At 46.4% G+C, this 15,547-nt stretch overlaps 1 protein-coding gene across 1 annotated transcript in view; it reads left to right on the top strand.

Annotated features, from left to right (window-relative positions):
* Positions 1-15,547, top strand: part of T265_14784 (hypothetical protein) — a gene marked incomplete at both ends in the record, with an annotated part of 39,998 nt that overhangs the window by 22,564 nt on the left and 1,887 nt on the right. The window contains 15 exons of the mRNA XM_009175233.1: positions 241-750; positions 2,272-2,519; positions 4,127-4,386; positions 5,034-5,336; positions 6,777-6,996; positions 7,103-7,309; positions 7,356-7,706; positions 9,815-9,991; positions 10,246-10,316; positions 10,978-11,137; positions 11,257-11,502; positions 11,831-12,103; positions 13,404-13,685; positions 13,799-14,024; positions 14,926-15,088. Coding sequence (XP_009173497.1) covers positions 241-750; positions 2,272-2,519; positions 4,127-4,386; positions 5,034-5,336; positions 6,777-6,996; positions 7,103-7,309; positions 7,356-7,706; positions 9,815-9,991; positions 10,246-10,316; positions 10,978-11,137; positions 11,257-11,502; positions 11,831-12,103; positions 13,404-13,685; positions 13,799-14,024; positions 14,926-15,088 — 3,697 coding nt within the window. The remainder of the gene's footprint in view (positions 1-240; positions 751-2,271; positions 2,520-4,126; positions 4,387-5,033; positions 5,337-6,776; positions 6,997-7,102; positions 7,310-7,355; positions 7,707-9,814; positions 9,992-10,245; positions 10,317-10,977; positions 11,138-11,256; positions 11,503-11,830; positions 12,104-13,403; positions 13,686-13,798; positions 14,025-14,925; positions 15,089-15,547) is intronic.

Below are 15,547 nucleotides of genomic sequence, written 5' to 3'. Positions count from 1 at the left end.
AGGCCCTTCTGAAACAAAGAATTTTATACATTGTTTCCTGCACTACTCAGTGTCAACTCATCAGAAAAGCAGAGGCCTTCTTACCATCAAACATTGTGAATTTGAGAGTGGCCTTTACTCCAGACATTGTCTTCTGATTGGATATGGATATATATATATATATATATATATATATATACTCCGGAAATATCCTTAGGTGTCATCGTTCATTTTATTCTTTCATTTATTCTTCGCATTTAGCCATGGAGAACTCCTCAGACGTACTGGCCAAACAACATCACTCCCAAATACCCTTACACCACTCTGTGCAAATGGGCCATACTATGAACAATTCAGTGTCTCAGCCGAGTGTTCAGTACTCCCCACCACTGAATCAGGCTGACCCACGTCAGCACCAATCCCCAATTGGTCATACCAAAGATCCATATGGCACTTCGCACTACCAGCGCGCACCTCTTCGAGAATCAGATTTGCATACACATGTCCCAGGTACCCAACATCAGAACTTCCCCTATCCTTCGGGGCCCCAAATGTTCCATCCTTCTCCAACCTCCAGCGCACAGTCCAGCACTGGAATCCCAGACGTGCCAATACCCCCCCATTCCATCCCCGGGAAGGCCAATCCAACCTCAATGCCGAACGACGTTAACGAGCCCCTTACCTCATTCACCGGCGGTGCGACCTCACTGTTGACTCCTCCTGCAAAGAAACGCCGTGGGCGTCCTCCTATTCATCCCCCAGTTGATCCCGGTACGCCTAGAGTAGTTTTTAGTTTAATGGTCCTTATCTTTCGCTCCGCTGTACTGCTGCCATCGATTTCGTATGGTGCATACTGCACCAAAATGAACGGAAATTTGGCTGAGTGGTTAATCTCCATTGCGAGAAGAAGCGCTTGCATGTCACCTTAGAACTTTGAACTTTGCTCTAAATTATAAATCACTTCATTGTTGTGTTCATTTCCAGACACAGTGTTCGGATCCCTGCTTTCAACGCTATCTTCCTGTTTTTTATTTAGGCGGTGGGGGTCCTGGACTCGAAGAAGAGGAACATACCCTCTATGGCGCTGTCCGATCATGTCGCGTGGCTCCTCAGACGATAGTGGACGACTGGATTGAGCAGTACAAAACCAGCCGTGAACCTGCCATGCTCGAACTCATACAGTTCTTTATCTCCTGCAGCGGTTGCAAAGGCAAGTTTTTCATCAATTATTTTTGACCACAACATCCAGGTCAGTTAATCAGCCTCTCACTTCTCTCCCCGTTCAGCTGTAAAACACCCTTCCGGTGTCTAGCTGCCGTGCCACCCGAAGGAAGCACGAGGGTTTAGATACTGCCAGGTTGGCCTAAGCCTAAACAGGGGAAGTCGAGAGGCAGAGATAGTTTTCTAGCCACGGACTTTCCGGTCAGTAAATTGGCGCTCTAACCATCTGAGCCATCTCGCCCCGCCTCTCATTTGGCAGTAGCGTTTTGCCACTCTGCGGAAATGCATTAGTTTTCTCTCCCTCAGGTTTTTTCTGGAGAAAGACGATACCTCCGCCCGATGCATGCAAATAAAGGATGTTTATTCTCTATCCTCATTTTCAATCCATGCAAAGTATGACGGAAGTATGGGTACGGGGTAATCACCACAGACGATACGATTTCCAAGCTTACTATCAACTTTCTTCGCCAAACGGTGTAAGCTTTTTCCCACCTTCAAGATACAAATGCTAAAAGTGATCCGAGTGACTGATTATATGGAGTCGCAGTTTTCAACAAGCCAGGCCCAATCCTCATTCGATGCCTTCAACTTAGCTGCCGGTCCTCATATTCCTACTCTGCAGACGTTTTTCGGTTGATTATATAAGTTTATTCGAAACCCTCTGAAATTGTTCATTCGGAGTGATCCTGACAAAGTGGATGTTTACCGTCCTTCAAATTGGAGTTAGCAAAAAGGTTATTCGCGTGTCAACGGAGATATCGAGCTCCGCATAGCTCAGTGGTTAATGCGCCAGCTTAGGGACAGGAGGGTCCCTGGTTCGAACTCAAACTGGGCATCTCGACTGCACCTGTCTACGGTTGAGAAACCTGGCCTCTTTCCGTTGGGTTGACAGCTAGGCACCGAAAGGTTGCTACGGTTGAACGACGGCGAAGGGAGACAGTAAGCAAGCGTTTGGTGAGAGGGTGCATCGGATAGGCTGACTTCTGTTCGTAACTCCAATTAAAGTATTTTCATTATTTCCATCAGTTGAAATCAAATTTATAGTTTATTCCTTTGATTCATTCTTTGCAGGCAAAGTGACCCCCGAGATGTACAGCCAGACCAGTCATGCTGATATTATTCGTCGTATGACAGAGGAGTTTGATGAAGACTCCGGAGACTATCCCCTCATCCAAACAAGTCCAACTTGGCGCCGGTTCCGCTCCAACTTCGTCGAGTTCATTCAAGTCCTTATCCGCCAGTGTCAATACAGCATTATCTACGATCAGTGTATGATTGACCAAGTGATATCCTTACTTACGGGTCTGACCGACTCTCAGGTACGGCAGGTGGTTTCATCACTCGAACTGATTACATTAATTTATTTGGCTGATATATTTCGCAGACTTATGTTGTTATGCTTGTCCTCCCTTGGAGTTGTTTCTGAGAGTAATGATCTCGTTCTGCCCTTAGCTATCGCTTTTTGTACGCCATGTTAATTGTTCCAGCCTCATCATTATGGACAGCAGTAGTAATGACTTAAAATTAACCACCTTCAGAAGGGACCGCCTTCGGTCCCTCTATTACGCTATTAACTGACGTTTAGTGTCGACCAGAGAACAGCATCTTTTGTCTCATGAAGGATGACATTGATATGGTCGTATGGGGCATCTGATCACATCGTGAACAACCATATCCCTTGCTGTTTGTCAAAAGCTGCTTGGTACAGAACTCTCGAGAACGCTAGTTAGTGGATTTTCATCCTGGTTGTGAGCTCGCGAGTCTCGGAAACCACTGGGTTGGCAGTTCGGAGATGGTATCCCGAGTCTCAGAACCAGACTCAACTAGTCTTATTTGGATAGTAGCTCCCAGACGAACTACTATGAATATACGGCTTTATTTATTTGATCCCAGGTGGTCCCATATTCCTAACTCGTCTGGATTTCACATACTTCGTTCAGTACTTCATTGTCGTTTGGTTTCGTTCGTCCATTGTTAACTGCGCTCAAATACATTATTTTGATCACCGAGTGTTAGGCAGGAATCCACGCGGATCCCACTATACCGCACGTCTTTAGGCGCCGCTACGGCCGAGAAGCCTGGCACGCTCGAGGCTGGCCCAGAATTCGGGACGCTTGCCGGTCCGGCATCAAGGCGAGGTCTGATTGGTCAACAATCTGGACCCAACAGCCAATCATGACCTAGTATTGGCCAAATGCTGGTTGCCAATGGCACATCCAGAACACGTCAGAAATTCCACAAAGGTATAACCGCTTACGCTATATATACGAAGCGCTGTACAACTGTTCTTGACTTCGTTTTGGGCGTTAATAGACCTTGTGCACCTTTTGTGGTTGTTTTGACGTGAACGCTAGCTTGGGAGGCTCAGACCGAGAACTAAGCTGAGGAAAATACCGTTACTACACCGAGTTCTGAAGTTTCATCGCACATCCGTTCTTTGGTGATGATGCCTCTTAGTTGACGATCAAGGTCAGCATTATATCTTCCTTTTTCGCCTTACATTACAACTTACGTATCCCTTCAAACACACTTGCTGACCACTGTTCCATCATACCCCTAGATTTTTACTTAGAATCGCCACCACCGGTCCTCTTCACCGACGTTACCGCCTCTTTGGAATCTTGGCTTTGCGCATAGTACTTTCTTTTATGGTTTCCCTGTTATTGCCCTGATTTGAGCTCTCTTAGTGGTCTGACAACCTTGGTGATCCAACGGTACCACAGGACTTGAAAGTCAAGACACAATTCCTCGCTGTTGCCTTGTGGTTCTAACTAAATGTCTAGGCTGTGAGCGAACGGACCCACTACTTTGCTTTGCCCCATTCTGTGGTACCCGTTTTGCATGTTTTTTCGTCTAATTTACACTACTTGAATACAGGAAGTAACGCATGTATATTTCCCGTTTGTATTATCTGGTTTGCAACTAGGTGCGGGCATTCCGCCACACGAGCACTCTGGCAGCGATGAAAATGATGACAGCTCTCGTAGACGTGGCCCTGAATGTGAGCATCAACCGTGATAATACCCAACGCCAGTACGAAGCCGAGCGTGCAAAAATGGTCAATCGTCGTGCGTCAGACCGGCTGGATGTGCTGATGCAGCGACGACAGGAGCTAGAGGAAAACATGGAAGAGGTTAAAAACATGCTCATCTATCTGTTCAAGGGTGTGTTTGTCCATCGGTACCGGTGAGTCACCTTGTATTTTGCAGTGTGCACCAAATAAGGTATTCGAATGCTAAGTCCACCTAATACCTACCGTCGAAACATGTTCTACGCTAACTAGATTATTCAGGCCCTTGGGGGTCTAAAATAAATTGACCTAATTGCGGTCAAGGAGTCCCATCAATTTTTGAAAAATCTTCAAATGAGTCGCTTGTGTAAGATGGATGAAATCATCCCCGGGTAACTCCCAACAGTCAGAGTGGTGGTTTCTCGGTAGCTGGTTTTGACGGATGACGTTGAGGGAATCCATAAGATTTCGAGGGATAGAGTGTACAGTGACAAAGGTGTGCACGCGATGATAGCCGCTTCATCTTTCGATACTCATCATCGTCTCCAAGATGGTATGCGTTAGTTTGTTCGATAGCTGTGGTTTTCCGGAAATTATTTCCTTATGTCACTGCACTTTTTCCTACTCTATAAGTTCATTAGTAAGTGACAACCTAAGAGGTAAATAGCTGGTAGATGGATCTGCCCCTCCGTGTTTTTTAAAGTGGATGTAAGTTCAGTAAGTGAATGACGTGATTTTACGTGTCACGAAGTAGCTTATTCTATGCCATGTCAGTTATCCGGATTCTGACAACTGCTTACTTCTCTTACATACATGTGTTTAGTGATAGTCATCCCGAAATTCGATCCATCTGTATGCAAGAAATCGGCGTCTGGATGCGGAGGTACCCTGCGATGTTTTTGGATGATAGCTATCTGAAATACGTTGGCTGGACTTTATTCGACCGGGTCGGTGAGGTACGTGTACAATGTCTCCGTGCCTTGCAACCGCTGTACGAAGATCCCGCTCTAGTGAATAGCTTAGAGCTATTCACTTCGCGCTTCAAGTCACGCCTTGTCGATATGACTTTGGATAAGGAAACGGACGTAGCTGTGCAGGCGGTCAAATTGGTCTCTTGTATACTAAAGTAAGTTCAATTATGCAATCATTTCCTATGCCCCATTGTTGTCATTTGCAAACGTGGGAAGTTTAAAGGTTGGCCTGTCTACAGTGCCGTGTAAACACGTATCCTACACAGTTGTTAAGATCAGAATGGGAGAGATAGGGCATTCAAAGCCCAACAGACTTCCACTTGATCACTCTTCGATCAAGGTTGCATAAATATAACGCTGCGCCATCCAAATCGCTTAGTTCCGACTACTAGCTGTGTTACTCATTCATCGCCTGCGTGGTGGTATGTATGCGTGATCTGCCTCGTAATCCAGATGTGGGGAGTGATTAAGTTTTCACGCAAGCGCCCTCTGTTTTGAGGAGCCATTTGTTTATTTTTGAAACGCTGGACACCCACCCTCCACTCCCATTTTAGTTCTCTTCTCGAAATCTGCAACAGAATGAGTTATGCGGCACCCGTGGATTTTGCACCTCTCTGGCTTGGTCAGTACTTTTTCGCCAGAGATGCTGTACCTGGTATTTTGACCATGTCGGTCCATCTGTTTCGGTCGCTTGGGTGTATGTCATTTGCTATCGTCTAATACTTGATCCAGTGCGGGCTCAACTCTCAGCACAACCCTGAAGATCCTCAGTGTTTGGTTTTCTTTGATCGTGTGGCAGCCATCACAGGATCCACCTAGGTCCCTTTTAGTGAAAAAAAAAACCGGAGAAAGTGCATTCTGGTACAATGCGAACGGTATCTAATCGGAGTATGGTGCTACTCAATTTAGATCGTATAATCCCTAGTTCCAGAGCATCTTTATCTTGCCCCCACGTTTCTGTGCACGCATTTTATTCTCACTGACATTTTATGGAATGCCCCGGCATTGGGATCCTTTGTCATAGAGGACTAGGTGACATAAAGCGACTGCAAAAGTTGTCAGTATGCAGGAATGTTATGTGCTTCGCAGTACTTTATCTTCATTACTGTTTTTTGCTCCTGTGGTTTCGTGTTTAACGATTGCCAGACACAGTCCAGTTGCGCCTTCAATGGCACTCGCGCATCCAAGCTATTGCCTTCAATGCATAGCTCCCTTCCCAATCCCTCACTTAAAAGTCCACTGGTAGTGCCGTATTTACGCACCAATTTATCAGTTCCCGCCTTCAATCCGCAGCTATCTACCCCACCTCCCCAAATCATCGGTGGACGACTGGCAGCTACAACCACTGTACGACAAGTACGCCGTTCTTACAGCTGACAATGGTGATGATGACGATGATGATTGGCTTCCCAAGAGAATTAGGTGCATTACTAAGTAGCTTCTATTGTGATCCACACACGTGCCTTCATTGATGACGGTCCTGACTGCCGTCGTTGATGGTTTGTTCGCTAGATGTCAAAGGCTAGTAAACTAGCCCAAACAGTCTGACCTTGATGTCATTCTCATCATCTCGCATTCCTTTCGAATCGTTCTAGACACAACGACTCAGTTCTGGAAGATAAGGATTGTGAGAATATCTATGAACTCGTCTACTGTACGCACCGCCCTCTAGCACAAGCTGCCGGGGAATTTCTGACCCTCAAGCTGTTCGAGGTGGACTCACATGCCCCTCCAACGAAAACAAAGAAGGGCAAACGCCGCAGTTCAAACACTCCGCTCATCCGTGACCTTGTTCAATTCTTTATTGAGAGTGAGGTGGGTTTGTCTACAGCTGCTTATGAATTTGTCTTCTGATTACCGCTCCATACAGCGTGGGATTTTTTTTACCAACGTCTTGTTGTGTTGTATTCTCTGTTTGCAGCTCCACGAACATGCGGCGTATCTTGTGGACAGTTTATGGGATCTTAGTCCAATGCTTCGAGATTGGGAGGCAATGTTAGACTTGCTGTTAGAGGAGCCTGGTCGTGGCGAAGAGCCTATGGACGCCAACCAGGAAACCAGCCTAATAGAGATCATGGTTTGCTGTGTCCGGCAGGCTGCAACTGGAGAGCCCCCAGTCGGACGGCAAGTGTGTTGTCTTTCTTGTCAATAACGTTTTTCCATCCCACACATAGGCGTGTCGTCCGTACACATCATTTTCCTCTCACTTCCAGACTGGCGCACACCACTCTCATTCTACTGCGCTTACCGGCGGACCGTCAGCAAACGATCCTTTGGGACGTGGTCGGGGAGCTGGGGGCCCTGGTGGACCAGCTCCGTCTGCTCGCGAGGCTCGTGCTATAGCCGAAGAAAAGGCCCGTATGACGGAGGCTATGATAACGGCCTTGCCTGCTCTTCTCACCAAGTATGGAGAGTCACCCGAACGTGCAGAAAACTTGTTGACTATTCCGCGGTATATGGAAATAGAACTGTACACCTCCGGTCGACATGAAAGACATTTGGATCTCTTGCTGCAGGCTGTTCAAGTAAGATATTGCTTTTCAAGTGTGTTGTTTGGCTCACTGTTCTCACCAACTTACCAGTTGGTCCGTGGTTCGAGCCCGACCTCTGCCTCTCGACTTCTCCTGTCTAGGCTTGGGCAACCTGACAGTATCCCAGCCGTCGTGCAACCTTCGGGCGGCATGGCAGTTAAGCAACGAAAGGGTGCTACAGATGAACGAGTTGGTATGAATGCCAGATTTTTTAGCTGACAAGTTGCTTCGTTTGTCGTGGTTTGCACACGGATCTCTGCGCGTAGTAGGAGAGCCTCGGATAATTTGTACTGAGCAGAATTTAGTGCTGCATGCAAGCGTTTGGTGCTGATGTATACATGATGGAATAACATCGACGGGTGTGTGTGCAGAGGTTATTGCAATGTATCGCCCTGTCTAAACATGGTGGCGTAACAATTTTAGCATCTCCACGCGGGGAGCTGCCGGGTAACGTACGGTCAAGATCTTAATGAATAGTCCGTATTCCACCAGCCATACAGTTGACAATGTCATCTTTAGGATGAAAACATCGGGCGCGTAGTCATTAGCCAGTGGGACAAACTCACGTGACTTCCACGAAGTTAGATTTATCAGACGAACCGGTGAACGCGGCACGCTGGTTGCCTGCAAGGCGAATCCTACATAGGCGCGGGCGTCCGTACGCTGTGCAAATGAGACTGCATTGAGAGACTCAGTCGCTTCCGAATGCCTGGCTTTTTGTGCAGCATTGCAGCGCATTGTTTCTCGGTTCCGTCTAGACAGATGTTTTGTCGAGTGCCAGGTCTTCCCATAACTGGAAACAGGATTCAGTTTTTCAGACTCATCTACAGATTGCCTCAATAGCGGGACATTGGTCGTCCCCGACTTCCAACTGCACTCTTCAGCTGACCAACAAATTCGTTTTGGAATACGAGTTGGCTGTTTCTCAAATCGCGTAACCAGGAAATCTGTATTCACTTCCATTAGTGTATGTTCTTCAAAGGATTTCGATATTTTGGAGTCCGTTCTACTATTTGAAGCCTGTATGTCATACTATGGAGTATGGCAGAACGGTTTATCGTGCAGAAAAACTTCTGCAACGTAGGTAATCGCGCAACACGCCACAGTTTCGATTATGATTTCAAAGATTGCCCAGCACATGCTCCATCATTTGGTGCAACCAAACCGAACGGATTATTAAGGGCCTTCACTTGTTTCCTTAGATTTCCGTTGATCCGCCGCCACTATCTAGCTGGATCAAGTGTTTCCCATGATTTAGCTAGAAATGATGCAAATCTTCGGATACAAAATCCCGGGACTGTTCTGAATCTGTGATGACAATATACCAACGAGCGATTTGGTCCACAGAATTATACAATGCGTCCTGTACTGACGCGGATCGGGCACCCATCCTCGATGTCCTTAAAGGATCGCCCGAACCCGATGGAGATATCGAATTAGGAATGCAAAAGTGTGTCGAATGCTTTTCAAAAGTGATCTACGCGTTAGAGGTAAACGTGTAACATTCTGCTAGATGCACTTTTCACCCACTGTTGTGCAAAGTAGAGAGCGTACGTGAGAGATAAGGTTATAACTTCGCAACGCAACATAGCTCCGTTGTGTAACACTGGTGTTGGGCTATTGATGCTGATGATAAAGCAGCATGAAACCCAAAGCTGGTAAACTCAGTACCTCTGGTAGTTGTCTGCACCTCTGGAACCCCCATCGGGGTCCGGTTCAACTGGGTTCGATTGTCTGTTTCGTTGTCATTCCATATTCCGCTTTATTTTCGTCTTTTCCGTGCATCTCAGTGGGAACGTACAACAACGCCTAAATTATAAATGAAGGCTTACCTGGTTATGAATCAGTTTTGGTTTGTGTATCACTGAGGCCACAAGCGTACAGTTTTGTGGCAATATCCTGTTTCTTCAGCTGATCAGACTTCAGTACGATCACCTCCAATGTTTGGCTATAAATCGCCTGGTTCTCTTTTTTGTGATCCGGATTGTAGCATCTAAATCGACGTACTCTTGGCGCATAGTTGATAAGTTGATCTCATGTCCGTAGTTGGACGGGATATAGAAGTCTTTTAACCACATGTTCCATTTTCCTTATATTTTAAGGACCTTGTCGATCGGCATACTGACCCCGCCACTTTGCTGGCCTGTTCTCGTCTCTATGAAACCTTGTGTGCCGACGAGCTCAGCGTTGCAGCCAAGTGCCAAACTGTCCGTGGAACTTTGCTGGATCGACTCACTGACGTCTACCGAAACTCATTTCTGAACTACTTCAACGATCAGGTAGGTCAACAACTTGAGTGAGCTCTGGTAATTGATAAAGTGAGACGCCAAGATGAGGTTGTCGGTTCTTACCCCATAGGGGTCAAAATAAAATGTGTATAGACAACCTTTTGGTCATTGGCTCACGGTTGTATGCGACCGAACCAAATCCATCTTCGAATCCCGCGAACCAAATCCCTTTTTCCTGACAACATCATCTTTCGATCTCTCCCCAATTCATGACTTATCCTCGGTTTTGCCATCTTTACATGCAGGGTGAACCACCTGACCAGGAGGATGAATTTCATCTGCTGATTGCACTGAAGCGGATATACGCGTTCTATGTGTAAGTTTTTGAATGTGGCGTTCATTTATTATATCCCAGCGTGCCTAATGATTACACCACATCGCAACTTGCTTTTTCTTGCAATTTCAATACCGACATCTGACAAATAGTGCAACATCAAAATATGGGGAGTACTATAAAGGCATAACTTGACTTTTAATATAAAATATTGCGTGCATGAACCGCGTCTTGCCACTGTCCTCCCTAACCCTCCCTGTCCAAGTGTCAATATATTATCTGTAGCTTGGCCATCATGATTGACCTCGGTTAGTGTTAGGCGGAATTCCGCTCCAACAGCAGTATTTTACGCTTTGTGATTGTATAACGTGAATTCAGGGTTGCTAGTGGAGTTTTCATTGGGGAGATTGGGAGGAAAACTATGCATTGAAGGGATGCCCAAGAGCGATTTGGCCTTGTCTAGGAAGACATCTGTGGTTAATAGACAGCTGTAGTGTCCCACGGTCAGCGAAGTCGAACTGACCCCTTACGACAAGCAAAAGACCGTTGTTGGTCGCAATGTCCCTACTCAAGAATCTGTTGGGATGTAAAGATATGTTCCTTGATCCTATTTTTTCAGTTTAACACATTCATTATTATTCTCTACCTGTGCAATCTGCCGTCTTACTGATCACAACTTCCGCCCTATGTCTCTCGTGTACAGGTGTCACGATTTGTCCGGACTAGATTTGTGGGACAGTCTCATTCGCGTGGCGCAGGCGCGAGATGAGGCTAGCGGAGAAATCGTCGGTCAGGCGATTGCATGTTGCTGTCATGCCATCTATTGGAGCATTGCCCGACTAACTGAATCGGATACTGATAAGGTATATGGTCAGGTGTTGATTCTCTCGTATATTGTTTACCGAACATGTCTGTCTTGCATTTGTTTGCCATCGCTTATTCTCTCATCTCATGCCGGTTCGCTTATTCTCCACCTATATAGGGTGAGATCAGCAAGGTTCGTCGGATGATCAGTCTATTCATGGAGCTCTCTATCGGCTATCTGGATCATCCTTCTAAGCGACTCAGTTACGATGCTTATCTCTCAATCTGTGATTTGCTGGTGGTCCTTTGCCGCCATTTGGCTGTGCGTCCTCCCAACCTTCAATCCCTGGTCTACGTGGCTGATCGTGAGTTGGAGCTCAAGTTGACCAACTATCTAGAACGCAGAGTGTTTGTCGACGATGACGTAAGTGGTCGTTTATCATATTGCTCCTTTTTTATGCTAATAGGACTTGGGTGCTTCATTTTCCCCCCACACATTACTTCCGTTTGGGTAACTGACTTTGATGCAGTTACTCTCATGGGTTCAAACCAAAAGGACAGCAGTGAACTTCGTTTTTGTTCCAGTTAAGACTATGATGGTTTGCCGTCACTTCTAGTCAGCTGAGTTCGTTGCGCCATTGTACTGCTCATCATGTACGTAAATGATCCCAGTTAGATTCACTAGTTTTTCGTGGTTCAAGCTGTCCATTCATTTTCAGTATTTTACCTGTACTCATTTTACTTATTGACAGGACCAAGAAGACGAAGATGAAAATACAAAGTTTGAAGCACTACACGAACGTCGAACCCAATTGGCGGCGTTTTGTAAACTGGTCATTTACAACATCGTTCCCATTCGGGCTGCCGCTCCTCTCTACAAATACTACATTCGATCATTCAACGATTTTGGAGACATAATGAAATCTACATTGGCCAAAGCTCGTGAACTCAACCGAGTTCATACAGCCCGAATGATTGCTCACTGTCTTCAGCTTTGCTATACAGAAGTTGAAGCCGCTTCGAATGTGAGTTATCGGCTTGCGTGATTATACCTATGTTCATTTGCGGTTGAAATATGAAGAATTGTAGGCAGTTGTATCTTACTATGTTGTACTGGAGGTTTTAGCGCCTACTAGTTCTGTTAGCCCTAGCTCGCGCCACGTGGTCTTCAGCCGGAGGCGACTAACCTCATACGGAGGATTTGATCTGCTATTTTCACGATCTGTTCGGTCCGGTCGATTCATGCTTATCTGTCCATATTCGCTCGTGCGCGTGGCTTGATTATGCACGATCTCGTATTGCAGTCCACTGGCGTATGTTGGTGTGATGGTATGTGATATTGGTAGTCCCACGCTATCAAAGACTATGAAACATACCAAATTGGCTATCACTGTTTCACTGCTGAAAACCCATTACTCTATTTCGTCTCCGTGCTCGGCGAAATTATGTAAGCACTTATAGAGGTCCTGGGACTTGGTTTATTCTCTGTTCGTACAAAGCATTTAGGTCCGGGTGCGGTGCGTCACACGTTCACTAATCCGTAATTTTTAAGTTAGTGAATGCACTCGTCCCTGTCATCGTCGACGGCAACAATTCGTACTACATACCAATGCTCCGTTGCCACCACACTATCAAGAGCGAACGAACTCGTGGAAAGCTTAGTGAAAGGTGGGAACTCAGTTCGAGATGAGGAATTGCTCAGCTACTTGTGTCTATATCCTCAAACAAGGCCAACAGATAATATCTGGAAATCCTGTTGGAGTATGGTGTCACCGCAGAGAATTGGACCCAGGGTCTCTTGTAAACCGTACCCAACACAAACCCAGCGCCCATCAACGAACTAAACAGTCAACTAGGAACGATGACCTCAAGTGCACACTCGAGACGCAAATCTCGCCACCGCCGATCTTACTTCCTTCACGCGACGTCATTGAAAAATTGATAGAGAATTCCTAATCGAGTACCGCTCAATAACTTACGATCAAACTCTCTCCACTGTCGAGTATCTTGAACGACGCGAACGAAGGTGGAAATGTATAGAATATTGAATGACTCGTTCGTCAGTTCTTTTGAAGTTTTTTTCAGCACCTGCACACTCGGAGGAGGCTCGCCTCTGATCAATGTCAGTGACCGATTTGATTCGGCCCATTTATCAGATCAGGCGACTTTGAGGAAAACCTCGATCGATGCCTTCTTTCCACTTTACATTGTTCTGTAAACTGGCGTTCCAACTAGCTTCTGTCAGCCCAACCTTGTGGTACTGTTCTCCTTCTCCATGCTTACAATATAGCTCATCGCGTAATCTCCTATCCCTGGCTCTTTTAGCATAATATCGAACGCAGATCCGAGGGCTTGCAAGCTGTAAAGGAGCTGGCACGCAGGTTGAATCTCAGTTTCGGCCTCGATTTGGTTAAAATTCGTGAAGCGATGGTTGCGTTTCACTCCGAGGGTATTCAGTTTTGTGTGGCGGCCGCAACAGCAGCAACCGGTGGACAACCTTCAGCAACAACGGTTCCACCAAATCTCATATTCCTTGAAATCGTTTCCGAATTCTCCAACAAACTTCTCCGGCAAGACAAAAAGAGTCTGTCAGAATATTTGGGCCGAGTGAGTGAGCGGACACGTCCTTGATACCTTTTTTTCGTCCGTTCCTTTCCAATACGATTTGGACTCTCACCTGGGCTCTCTGTCGCTATCAAGTCGTCTATTCCTTTTCTCAGGTCTTTCCAAACTCCACGGGTGACGAGTGGGCAAGTTTGCACGCCTATCGGACTACTCTCGATCCTGACTCGGCAGAAGGGGTTGCTCTTCCTGGTCCACATGAAACTGTCGGTACAAGCGGTCTGCATGGCGTAGGATCAGGTGCCCATGGTTCCGTCGGTCGGCCACCGGGATCCGGTCGGGGCAGGGGGAAACGCCATGCTCGTGATTCGGACCTGTCGTTACGTAAGTTGCGGTGCTCCACTTCACTGCTCCCTCGAGGCGTATTATCGATCAAATCAATGAATAGGGGAGTTTTTGTATGAGGATAGATTGGTACAGCACTGATTCTGTGAAAAACACGTTAATTCAATTTTCAACCACACTTGTTTGTCTTCATTAAGGAAGAAACCTGAAGAAACTAGCGAAGTAGGCATCAAAGCCAGATCAAGTCGATTGCCTTACTGGGCAATACGCACGCGTTACCGAACAGCGTAGCCTCCAATTAGCAATCAGATGGTTTCAAATCTCACCGAGATGGACGCTGAAGATTCCGAATAAAGACGGAATAAATCGACAGTACCTGGTTGAATGTGCTGAGATCTGCAATGCCCTTGTTGCTCTTCCTGCCCTATTGGGAAAAGTAAGAGGTTTGCTGGCAACACCGCAATTGATGGCACTCTAATTTGCACAGTAAGGAGACTGAAGAGTGAGACTAAGAGTCTTCCATCTGAGCTTTTACTCACGTTAAGGGACACGCGTACGACTGATGGGTCCTCGTTTGGTGCTATGACAATAATAACCAAAATATACACATGTTTGTTTGTCGGTTTCCTTGTCCGGTCGAGGTGTGTAGTTGAGAAAACGTACTCTTCCGAGGCCGGCGAAAGATAGGTTGCATGTCAGTGGAGCGGCGCCATCGGGTCGGCCAACTAAAGCTCAACCACCATTTGATGGAAGTGAGACACTAGTGTAAGCGCTTGGTACTGCCGTTTATTATAGGGATGTAGTAGTCGCTTGACCGACTACGGGCATGGGCGTAGCGTGCATTGTACGCTTATTCCTAACACGTGACTGCAGGAGTGGACCTGTTTACCTTATAGGTGTTCATCTCATTTTGACTTTTTCTGTGTATTCCTCCACATAGCTGGCTCCGATTCCACATTGCTTCCACAATCTACGAGCACTGCCGTCAAACGCAAGCGGACAGGTTACACGTCGACAAGAGGTGGTGCGCACCATACCTCGATTCCCTCTGGGTCCGGATCAACTCTCCTCGCCACATCCACTGCGGATGGTCTCGTTACTAGGTTAGTGAGATTAACTTGCTTGCCTTCACTCAATGTAATCAGAGTGCGTCGTTCAATTCTCCATACTCCACTCTGTATCATGCATTTAAAACCACTTTATGTTCAGAGGTAGTCCTCCAGATGTTTTTCCAGTAAGCAACCGTCTACAGTAGAGTATAGTGCTTGTCTTCATTTAGTTTTTTGTAGAAAAACCACTTATGAGATCAAACGTTTGACCGCAACCACCACTTACGTGGTCTTTTTATTTCCCCACTGTATCTTTGCCTGGTGGATCGGATCACGCGAGTTCGTCACCTTCCACAGCTTACCTAATGACTCACTAACCATCTTGACTTTAGAGACGTCTCACGTGGATGGTTTCTACTTTACGAAGCATTTCTTCACTGTTGCTTATTTGAGGTCCTTTGGTATTCTCGTGCCTCTGGTTTACATCTTTTTGTCTTCTCTCTCCCCCCCCCC

The sequence above is a fragment of the Opisthorchis viverrini genome (assembly GCF_000715545.1).
Source record: "Opisthorchis viverrini unplaced genomic scaffold opera_v5_266, whole genome shotgun sequence".
NCBI lineage: Eukaryota > Metazoa > Platyhelminthes > Trematoda > Opisthorchiida > Opisthorchiidae > Opisthorchis > Opisthorchis viverrini.
This window is presented reverse-complemented; position numbering and strand designations above follow the sequence as displayed.